Source organism: Anabrus simplex, chromosome 1 (assembly GCF_040414725.1).
Source record: "Anabrus simplex isolate iqAnaSimp1 chromosome 1, ASM4041472v1, whole genome shotgun sequence".
Classification (NCBI taxonomy): domain Eukaryota; kingdom Metazoa; phylum Arthropoda; class Insecta; order Orthoptera; family Tettigoniidae; genus Anabrus; species Anabrus simplex.
The window spans coordinates 1,575,809,130-1,575,821,488 of record NC_090265.1 but is presented as its reverse complement, the minus strand read 5'-3'; the positions used below and the strand labels follow the sequence as shown (position 1 = coordinate 1,575,821,488).

The window sequence follows — 12,359 nt, the reverse complement described above, 5'->3', positions numbered from 1 at the left end:
AAAGGGCAAAACATGTCCCAATTCTTATGAATGTAATGTATTGAAAAGATTGACCATATAATAAACTTGATTTGTTTTACCTTAATAAACTTATTTATTACAACTTTGAGAGCCATGAAAATATATTTTGGATCGAGAAAACACTGCGATTTCAAATTATTTTTAATGTATGATGCTGATCAATGCAAGGATGTACGAAGGGCACTAAGACAGTTTTGCAATACGCAAAAACGTTTGGCTGGACACCCCTGTTATGGTGAGGGATGAAAAGAGGGGCGAAAACCAGTCTAAAAGACAGCAAGGCGCGACCTTCACACCAGTTGTTACCAAGCAGTGGGAATGGAAGCAAGTTAACATGTCAGTGTGGTCTAAAGGTGAATTTCGCACAATTATCAGCTACAATTTTGCTCATGGATTAACTGTTGACCAGTGCCTGGAGGAAATGACTCCTGTGCTGGGGAAAGACTGTCCACATCGGACAATTTTCTGCTGGTACAAAGAGTTCCAGAGGGGAAATTTTGGGGTTGAAGACTATCCTCGTTCTGGGTGACCGTCTGAATCAGTGGACTGAGGAAAACATTGAAGCTGTGACGAAAATATTGCAGCACGAGAGGTAGTCGACGTATTGGCAGGTAGAAGAGACCCTCCACATCCCTGCACCAGCTATTAATTCAATTCTACATGACCATCTCCATGTTAGAAAGGTTTGTTCCCTTTGGGTACCCCATTCACTTTCAGAGGAACAAAGGGCACATGAAGTGAAATGGTGCCAAAAAATGCTAAAACAGTTTGAAAACGGGACTTCACGTAACATCAATAGCATTGTTACTGGTGATGAAACTTGGCTTTATTATTATGATGTCCCAACAAAATCCCAGAACAAGGTGTGGCTGTTGGAAGATGAGGGTACTCCTGTGAATGTGCGAAAGTCAAGGTCAGTAAAGAAAAGGATGATTGCAGTATTCTTCACTAAACGGGGCATCCTGACTCGGGCTATGCTAGAAACACAAAGGACAGTTACTGCGAAGTGGTACAGTGATACTTGTCTGCCTCAGGTCATCCAGGCTCTCAAGCAGCTCCGTTCAAGGTCATGGCTCAACACTTGGCTCTTGCATCACAACAATGCTCCAGCACATTGTGCTAATATAACAATGGATTTTCTTGCCAGATCACGGTTGACTGTGCTTGATCACCCTCCATACAGTCCTGATCTTGCCCTATGTGACTTCACACTCTTCCCAGCAGTGAAGATGAAGCTGAAAGGGCGGCGTTTTGCATCCGACGAGGAGCTTCTGGCAGCATGGGATCAAGAGTGTGAAAATGTAACCGAAGAAAAGTGGCAGAGTTGGTTCAGTGACTGGTTTCGACATAAGGAGCAGTGTATTGAGTATGGTGGAAATTATTTTGAAAAAGTCTAAAGCGTTCACTCACATTGCAAAACTTTCCTAGCGCCCTTTGAGCGACCTCACAAGTAGAACACTCGTGCTCATTTCTTCCCTCTTCTGTCCTGATCGGGTAATGTGTTTGCACATGTAGCATTGCCTGAGAAGTTTACGCTTCTTTAATTCACTTTGTGGGAGTGGCCTCATAAAATGGCGACCTTCGAGGCGTAACGCATCTTGTGTCCCACCTACAATCAGGCGTGCAACATTACTTTAGTTGTTTTAAGCAGTAAAGTGTTTCTCAAGCAATTGTCTAAAATATTCAGTTATATTTACAAAAAGCAAAAATATTTACAGCTACAAAGAGCACAAACAACAATCCACATCGACAGCAATCGTAACACTAGGCTGTAACCCACAGGCTAACGGCGTGATAAACTCTTACACTGTAGTGAATATACGCATTCCCGTCCAGGACTACCACCATACAGAACTAGATTTTGTACAGACACACTATTCAAATAAGTGAAAAAGTTCCAAAATACGTCTCCAGATGTCATATTACGTCAGTAAACTCTTAAATTCTCAGTAATAGCCTAAAACGATAAATGTCGTGCTCTCTCATGTAGGACCAAATGGCAAATGCTGTGCTCACTCTATTGACTGTCCTTTGGTGCACTCATCAACAGGTTAAGAGATATTCTGTTAACTCAGTTTAGTGTGCTGTGGAACAACAGCATTGACTGTGGAAGCAACCTGGATAAAATAGTCCCTCATTTTACTAATGTAAATTTGGATGTTTTATATTTGTAAGCATTCTGTTTCTCATGTTAAATGTATTAAGTCCTGTAAGCTGTACCTTATCTTACCACTGATGACTGGTTGACACCCACTTGGAACGAGTAGACGTGCACAGCGATTTGTTTGATAGTACTATACAGCTGCCATATTTCAATGACAATGATCTGAGAATGCATAAGGGGTACATTTTATACCTAGAAGTTGTTTGCTTTACATCCCACTAACTATTTTTACAGTGTTTGAAGACGCCGAGGGGCTGGAATTCTGTAGAGTTCTTTCACAAGCAGATAAAGGCTGATATATTTGTGCACCTTCAAATACTACCGGAGTGAGCTGGGATCAAACCCACCAACTTGGGTTCAGAAGGCCAGCACTCTAGTGTCAGAGTCACTCAGTCTGGCTACAATATAAGAGGTACAGGAAGTACTTACTACTTTCACTCAAAGAAATAATTATGAGAACAATGTTACTGGTTTTACATCCCACTAACTACTTTTATGCTATTTGGAGACATTGAGATGTTGGAATTTTGTCCCATGGGAGTTCTTTCTACGTGGTGATTAATCTGACCAACATGAGGTTGGCATATTTGAGCACCTTCAAATACACCTTGGGCTCTATCATCTGAGTCACTCTGCCTGGCTAGAACAAATCTGAAAGACTGGCAGATTACAGTGGATGCTCAAAGAATGCAACTTAGAAACAAAATATTTTAAAAAGGTAGAGTTTAGGGATTTAGGAAATTAGGGATGGACCAATACTATTAATCAATAAATAATGTTACTCCATTTGTTTAACATCCTTTCAATTGTTATTATTTTAAAGGAACGCCAGCATTTTATCTGGCATGAGTTCTTCAATGTATTGGAATCCAATAACATGGACTTGTCACCTCTGAACACACTCAAAAGTCACTGAACTCAGCTAGAGTTGACAGCTATCTTGTGAACAAAAGGCGAACAACTCAACGACTGTGCCTTTGAGGTACAATTGATTATCAAAATAAGTTTGATGTTTCTTCCAAACTGACAATGCTCTGATGCATACACTTTTAGATAGGTACAGATTTAGGCACCCTCATTTTCATGAAACTGTCATACAACACAATAATTCAAGAAATAGTATTGAATATGACAAATAGAAGAGGAATTCTTTAATGCTGTTAACAAATGTACTTTAAATAAATCAATGTATAGTTCACTTAGCTACCAATTTCAGATAAACCTTTCAATTTTATAGAATTTCATTTTCAATATATAGGTAAACTCACATTGCATGAAACAAGTATTTCTAGTACACAAAGCTCTGTAAGAATTTCTTATCACTTCTGTATTATAGTCGAGTTGAATGACTGAAACATTCTAGTGATATCCGAGATTTAACTTCAATGTCATAAAGTTGGGCACTATACCATATTGACTTAATGGAAGAGAACAAATTCTGACATAAAATATTAGTTCAGTGAATTGTATAACTGTATTAGCAATTACAAAATTTTACACTGGTCCATCCCTAGTAAAAAATAGTACAAGTATGCAAAGTTTTAAAAGTTTCTTATAGAGATATATATTTTGATGATATAGAATGAAGCTCTCTGGACTGTACATTCTTAAAAGACTAGCATTACATCGTACATACTGAGTTTGAGTATTAACAGCGTGAAGAAGTACAGTAAATAAAAAAGTAACAAAAAAGATTTCAGTATAAACAAATTCTTCTTAAATACAGAATACACCAGTCTACTCACTTAAGTTTCTGTGGCAGCACTTTAGTACAGTGCTGCACACACTTATAATGATTGCACACATGATTGTTGTAGAGTATGCAAAACAACAAAAATAAGATAGTTTGGAGATACAGAGGAATACTGAATAAATGTATTCATAGGTACTGGTGACAAGAATTGGTCCACTGTTTGCAAATTTATAAACTCTTTAAGCTGCCTATATTATGAAGGACTTCTCTTCATGTTACGATAGCATCACATAATTAAATTGTATGAGATCATAATTAGATTTTCTCTTATCAAGTAAAGTTACAAACTGACAAATTACTGTATTTTCTCTCGTAATTAACATACTTTTCTGACAAAAAATACAGACAAAAACTTTGAATGCATAAATTATTCAAGGAATTCAGATATTTAAAAAAAATATTTACAACTCATTTACATTTAAAAGGTACATCAAATTTAATATACACACAACTGGTTCAATTCATCTTCTGTTACCGTCATTTTGGCGTAAAATTCTGATGTGAGGCAAGTTGGACACGTGGGTTTGAAGTATCAACACTGGAAAATATTCTTCCCATTATGAGCTGACAATATGACCTGAAGTGAAATAAACATGAACTCATAAAAATACCATTCATGTAAGTGCATAAGAATGACATACCAGCCAAAAAAAGAAAAAAAAAACCTGTCCAACACGAGAAGGGCCAGGCATCGAAGGAGGGACCCCAAACTGTTTGTATCTAATCTTGAACGAGTGACGTGTCCATTCACTCTTTTTTTTCTGATACGAACGTGGATCCCTTGCGGAAATTTTACTTCAGGCATTGTTTTTCGTTTTAGAACAAAGTAAGGTGCAAGCTTTCTGCCATCACCTGTTACAGCAAGCACTGCAGTACATCCAAATAGCTTAATCATATTAAGCTATTTGATACATCACTGTTTTTCGCTTCCGGCAGTGCGTACGATAACCCTTGAAGTCCCCTTCTTATAGATTGTTCGACTTAGTGGCATATGGAAACTGAATGGTGTCTGACCTGCGGTTCCTATTTGGGAGAGCAAATATTCCTTCACTTTACACTTTCCAATGACAAAGTGATGAAAATCAATTACTTTTTTGTTGAAATCACTCATCATTTTTGGCATAAAGTTGTTCTTTGTTGCATTCAGACATTGAATACTTGCGGTCCGCTGCCCTATGCCTGTATGTTTTGGTGCAACTGATCACTGCAAGTTTATGTGGTGCAGTATTACTTGAATTCTTGCTCACTGTGGACTAACAAACAATTTTAAGATCAAAGAAAACGAATGTCCCATTCCAAAAACACTCGTAAAATACGTTTGTACCAGACTGAAATAGAGCGTCGCTAGTTATTTCTGCGTTGATTCACTCACTGAACTAGTGCAGTGGTATTTTCTACTGGCTGATAACAGCACGTTGCTAAGTATTAGGAATGCCCGGTTTTGCAATGGGAAGGCTGCTGTTACCTGAATAGTTGAGATCTTTATTTCAAAATGCATACGGAGCTGCATGATGGATGTTTGAAGAAGTGGGTGCATCAAATACGTGAACATTTCTTTGTCTCCACTTTGGACCCAAAAATATTGGGATGCGTAAATTATGCAAGGGCGTTAATAACACGAGAAAATATGGTAACTATTCATTAAAAAAATTACAATTTTTTCAAAACTTTTAACCCCTAAAGCTAGTAATATTAACTGACCATACAGTATGCTTACAATAGTAATTAATTCTAACAAATTACCACAATTTTACACGCTAACACAAACAATGCATTATCTTTTAAACTACTTGTTCAATCTTGTTCAAATTTTGTGCATTTCTTGTCCACACTCTGTGCCAGCAAACAGTGTATGATCTTTGTTCAGAAGAGGTTCTACTAGCTTGATTGACAATTTAGTGCTCTTCTAATTGTCATCAACATTAATGGATGATATCACATTACTGCCAGGTCCATATGCGTTTGTTGAATTGGCCTGAGAAGTTAAAAAAAAACACACATACACTCTACAAATATTCCAAAGTTTTACAAATAAGCAAAGTAAACATTTAGTAATGGAACTCATTCTGAGGAAACATTTCAAGTTTTGAAGGTCAACTATTCAACCAATATGAAACAATTATTTTAGAAGCCTTTAAAATGTATTTTTTGACAAATCATATACCATTCTGTCTATTAATAAATAAAAACAAGTGCATCCTACTGCCTTATATGACAGTAGATGGTACTAACTGCGACTGTCTAGCTGACGGTTGGACAGCCATTACCAAATCTGACACAGGAAGAACGTTAAAACACTACATTAGAAAGCCGCTGGAAGATATTGAAATTTATTTGATGTGCCTCTGGGGCGCAAACCAATTATGTAATCCGAACTTGAGAACGAGCTGTTAGATTACGGAACGTTCATATTACGGCCTTACTGCAAGGGATGCGAGGTGAATGGCCTTTCATGTGGCAATCAGAAACAATATTGCCAACCAATTTTCATGTGAGGGAAAAAGTGCCAGAAGAAAGTGGCTTTGTTAAGCTTCAGAAAACCTCAGCCTTTGTCCCTAGCTAGAATCAAAGTATTTTCAAAAGAAAACATCGGCAAGTTCTTCATTATATTAAAATCTGAACTTGAGAAAGTACAATCTGCAGCAGCTAATCTACCCGTTGGCGTTATCGTCAGATCTCAGAACTCCAGCTGGATGGACAGTTCACTTGTGGAAGACTGGGTAAAGTGTGTCTGGCAACGTCGCCCTGGTGCATTACTGGGACAAAAGAGCTTGCTTGTTCTTGACAGTTACCATGGCCACACAACAGACGCTGTGAAGAAACATATCAAGGATGGGAAAATAATACTGAAGATTATCGATTGCATGCAATATAATGGCTGGGTGCATAAATATTGGTAACAGAAAAAAATAATGCACGGTTAATCGCTTGTAATAACGGATGCATCAGTGACAGGGCTCTCGCTGTTACTGAAGGATAGTACCGGTACACAATTTAATATAGGAATTTTGAAGGGACAGACAAAAACTGATATTATAACGGGGTTCTTGTTATATGCTGTACTCGCTATAATAGACTTCTACTGTACCTATTCCACATTCAAGTCGGAAGAAATTACATTTTATATGGATATTAATATTAGAATCCTCTCCTAATAAACATACCACAAAAGGAAGTAGGAAGTAGCTAATTGCGGTAACTATGTAGACAATATTTAATACATTGTTAAAAATATTAAGTTTCATATTTTAAGAGTATTTCTTAAAACAGGATTAAGAAAAAAAATCCTTCTTAGCGTGCCTGTCCACCTCGGACGTTGACGATCAACATGGCTATTCTGGCTTTATCCATTGCAATTCGAAACAGTTCTGCGGATGTTTTGTTGAACCAGGTTTTAAGGTTGTCGAGGCAAGAAATTCTTCTTTGCCCAGGGGATCTTTTTACTTCTATTTTTCCTTGCAGGATAAGTTGCAGCAGTTCATATCTTTTCTGATTCCTCATGATGTGTCAAAAATATTGTAGTTTACGACACTTGATGGTGTTGATCACCTCTGGTCTCTTGTTAGCTCGGCATAGAACCTCGACGTTTGTAACTTTCTGAGTCCGTGATATTCCCAAAATTCTTCTGTATAGCCAGAGTTAAAATGCTTCCAGTGTAGCAGTGGTCATTCCGGGCGGGATGACATCTATGCTACAGCCTCTGGATGTCTGGTGGCGGCTGATAATCACACACTGACGCCAACTGGTCTCATTCAGCGCCCAGAAGTTCAGCTGCTGTGTTTGTGGATTTTGACGGCATGGAATCGTATCCCTGGAGACCTCATATGGAAGCGCTTCAGGAAATGTAGTATTTCTAATGCTATGGATGGCAGCGATGTCGACATTTTGTGGGAAGGTGATGGTGATGAAAGTTCCGAATTTGGTAGTGATGATGATGATGATGATGAATGAACTCGTTGGATATCATTCTGGAAATGTTTGTTTACTTTTATTTGTATTTTCTAATCATTTGATGTGTGTTAGTAAAGATTGTAAATAATTTTGACTTCACTTTTTAAAAAAATTTTGTTCTTTCAAAATAAGGGTACGGGTCGTATTCGAGATTATATGGTATAACAATATATCTTGTTTGCTTCTGACTCAAATAAATAAACCAGCAAGTAAGAACACTACTCTGGGACCCCAAAGTACCACAATGTGATGTTCAATTAATATTTCACACCTATGGTATCCAAAACATGCACCCTCACTAAGAAGGATGCATCATGGTTCACAATTCAAAATACAAAATGGACAAATCAAGGGATGACAAGGTGAGAAAGGAAGTTGGGATAGCAAAATCGTTGGTAAATTGGGACAGCATATTCAGATTGAGGTGGTTTGGGCATGTGATGGGGATGTAGCCAACAAGGACAGCTTATGTTAACCTGGATAGGGATGGGCAAGCAATGGTGGGAAGACCAAGAACCCACTGGATGTACATTGTAAAGATGGACCATGCATCTAGGGGAAGGACACTAGAGAACGTCATTAACAACAGAACATACTGTATCTAAGTACGACACAGTGGAAGAGGCTTGTCAACAGTACTCAGGAAACTGTAACTGTAAAATGATGATAAATAATAAAATCAATAAAATAATATATTTAGTTATACTTTTTTTAAGAAAAGCAATAAAATGTGTGCTGTAACATGAATCCAGATCAGTCCTTCAGACAGTCCTGCTGTCACCAAACCTATGAACTGTAGCTGCATGAGCAGTGGAATGATGGAAGTTCTTTTAAAGTTTGAGTATTGTACTAATACCACTCACATTCACATGTAGTATCACTGATAAGTAACAGTAACTGTTCTGTTACTATCTTTCCAGATACTTTGATTATATTATGATAAAATACATGAGTTAAGAATTTTTCCAATAAAATTAATACAAATGAAATGATTTGCAACACAATCCATTACATTTCTTGAAATTAAACCTCTTACCCCACATACATGTACTGCTATGGAATTAGCAGAAATAATCCAATGTTTGAAATATAATTGTGTTTACTGTAAAAATACATTCAAATTTGACTAACTTACACACTTTACAAAACCTCCACAGGTTTATTCTCTGTTATTGGGAGTGGCATTACATTACAATATCAAAAGCTCTCCTTTAGGATAACAAATTAGGTTTCCTCTCATTTCTCCAATGCTAATTCACTATACAATTCTACTGCATAAAGTAAGTTAATATTAGATTCTACCTTCTACTGTAGAATAAGATTAGATTGCCTTCAAGGAATGTGTGTAGAGAAGAATAAAAAATAATAGCAGTTCAATAATAATAATAATAATAATAATAATAATAATAATAATAATAATAATAATAATAATAATAATAATAATAATAATAATAATAATAATAATAATAATTTTCTATAAATTAAAAATGCAATTCTGAAAGTCTGTCCCTTAATTCTAAGAAAAAACAGTACAGTCTGTAGTTCAACTACTGCTCCAGTAGTGAAAAATACTTATCTTCTTTCGACCAGAATGGAAATGGAGCTCCAAATATAATGGCACTGTTCTGACAATGTCTGATGAGTCATAAGATGATTCACAATGTTTGCAAGCCAAACTTTAAATTGCATTACATGAATTTTGATCTTATTATCACTTCTAAACCCTTTGCGTATAATGACTGCTTAATAAAGATGTTGACTATCACAATTTCCTTTCTATCATCACAAAGTACAATGAAAACTCCCACCATGTCCTTAAAGAGTTCCTACTTTGCAACAAGCATTGAATTAATTCTCTCTTAGGTCTTAAATCAGTTCCTTTCTGAGAAAATAAACCCCTGCTTATAAGCCATGCTTCAGGTTGGTCCTGACACTTCCTCTTGCAACGCACACAGTTCTCAGAATAAATAACCACAAACTTTGATCACAACTCACACTTCCCAGTTAAAGCATAGAACATCTTACAGTTAAGTCTCCTGTGAAAAAAAAATGAATGAGACCGTAGCATACATAAATTACAACATACGTATACACTATAAGTATACACTACAACATATTGAGGATAAAGTAAAACTACATACAGTATTTACAACCTGTAGAATCTCACTATGAACAGGAACTTGCAGAAAGATTTGGCAAAGATGACATATAAGGTAAACCAAGTCTTCAGTGCGAGCTGAGGTATCACCAAGGGCTGCTTCAGCATTGTGAATCCAATGAACTCAGTGTTTGTTCATCTGTAAGTACCACAAAGGGTGGTACAATAATATATAGTCCTTGTCACATACAGGTCCTTCCCTTTTGTTTATAATGGTTAAGTAACTGCATCACTTTCTTTCACATAAATGGCACTGCTCGATGAATGAAGGTAAAATATTCACAAAAGGCAAACAGCTGCCTGAACTTAAAACATTTCAGCAGATTAACATATTATACAGATTCCTTCAGAACTGATATCTGTTAAACAGTTGACTTATATGTTTATTGATGAGAGGTACAAGTACAAAAGATACACACCTATGAAAGGCAAAGAAATGAAAAAGGAAAGATCCTCCAAAACAAACGTTGCAGTGTACTGAAGTTTTATAAATAATGAGGATGAAAACAATAGAGGCCGACATAATAATAATAATAATAATAATAATAATAATAATAATAATAATAATAATAATAATTAAAGCTATTAATTATTAAAGGTGACTTTTGATCATCCACATATTACTGAACAATGAACATAATGCAACATTAACAATCAATGAAAGTGCTTCTGAAACTAGTAATTACTTTCTTCAGACCGGTAAATAAATTACTTTACAAGTTTGAAAAATGAATTTGAAGAAAACTAATGTGATGTTTGAGAGGCTTTGTGCACATCATTATACACTATGTACAAAGGTATATACACCCTCTATCTGTGATTTCCTATGCAGTTTAGGTAAACAAGAACCTACTTTATTAGGAAATGCAAGCTTGAATAGTGTTCTAAAAATAAATTGTTGTAAAATAAAATTGGTATGAATTTCAATAATAAATTTACAATAACAAAATTAAATGATGAAGGCCTTTCATACTTAAAACAAAGCTATATATCTGTACATGAATGGATAAATAAGACTTCAAAACATGGTTTCAAAAATCTGATCAACAACTAAGACTAGGAAAAGAAAAGATAACAGAAAAAAAAAAAAAAAATTTAAATTGAACTAATACAATGTATACAACAACTTGAATACCAGGTCATCTTCTGTGGACATGGTCTTAATAAATACAATTTTCATACACGCAGGACCACAGAACTTGTGTTCAACTTCTCATCACAATACTGAAAAATGTCTAAGTAGCAGTTTCACGAGGGAGTCCGACAGGCCCTGGTGCTGAGTCACGACGGGGTCCAGGAGCACTAACTTCCTTCTTGTTAGCTACCTCTTTAATGGAACTGAGTGTTTTGTGCAACCATGGTGGCCAAGTGTTCCTGGCTACTTGTAGCTCAGCAATTGCAGCATGTAGTTGATGAACCAGGTCCTGAAACAGAGACTATCACGTTCTTAAGTGTTTTCTAATAAATTAATCACTGAATATATAAAATCTAACAGTGGCTGCATTACATTCTTAGATTCTGGGTGAACAGATTATCTGTGAAGTGTGAGCAATGCACGTGGCTGGACAGCAGCAACAACTCATGGTAAACTTATATATTATCCTGTTATGTATCGATTCCCTACACCCAGCAAGTTGAGCAAAACCAAACTTCTGTCCTAATGGAGTTCCACATGTTTCACAGATAATCTGATCACCCAGCATATCTTGTTCTGAAGAGTTTTCATGCCATTTTGCCACAATTAATTTATAAATTAAAAATGGCTAGCAGAGGCCCAGGAAATGCTGATTAAGCTGACAAAGAGCCAAACAATTTTATTACACTGGAAAACTACAGTATTGCATTATTTTACCAGGTATCATAGTCAAGTGGATAAAAGTTAGGAAGGCATGCTAGCTGCAGCTGCACTTCACTGCATAGCTGTACACCTCTTAAAAAAAAAAAAAAAAAAAATTCAGACCATTCTAGCAGAAATACAATGATAACAGCCAAGGATTTGCTGGGCTGAGCAGGCCAGATGGTAGAGCACATGGCTTCTGAATTCAAGTTGGCAGGTTTGATCCTGGTTCAGTCCAATAGTATACAAAGGAGCTTAAATATGACAGCCTCATATCAGTAGATTTACTGCCACATAAAAGAACTCTTGTGTGATGAAATAATGGCATCTCGGCATTTCCGAAAACCGTAAACAGTTTGTGGGATGTTAACTCAATAACCAAGGATTATGAGATAACTCTCTAGGCTCAATGATGATGATGATGATGATGATGATGATGATGATGATAATAATAATAATAATAATAATAATAATA

The 12,359-nt window shown here is 36.2% G+C and overlaps 1 protein-coding gene across 4 annotated transcripts in view; it reads right to left on the bottom strand.

Annotated features, from left to right (window-relative positions):
* Positions 1-3,733: 3,733 nt before the first annotated feature.
* Positions 3,734-12,359, bottom strand: part of GAPcenA (GTPase activating protein and centrosome-associated) — a 316,010-nt gene continuing 307,384 nt past the window's right edge. For all 4 annotated transcript variants that reach the window (XM_067138159.2, XM_067138162.2, XM_067138164.2 and 1 more), the window contains one exon: positions 3,734-11,471. In XM_067138159.2, coding sequence (XP_066994260.2) covers positions 11,283-11,471 — 189 coding nt within the window. In that variant the 3' untranslated portion in view covers positions 3,734-11,282. The remainder of the gene's footprint in view (positions 11,472-12,359) is intronic.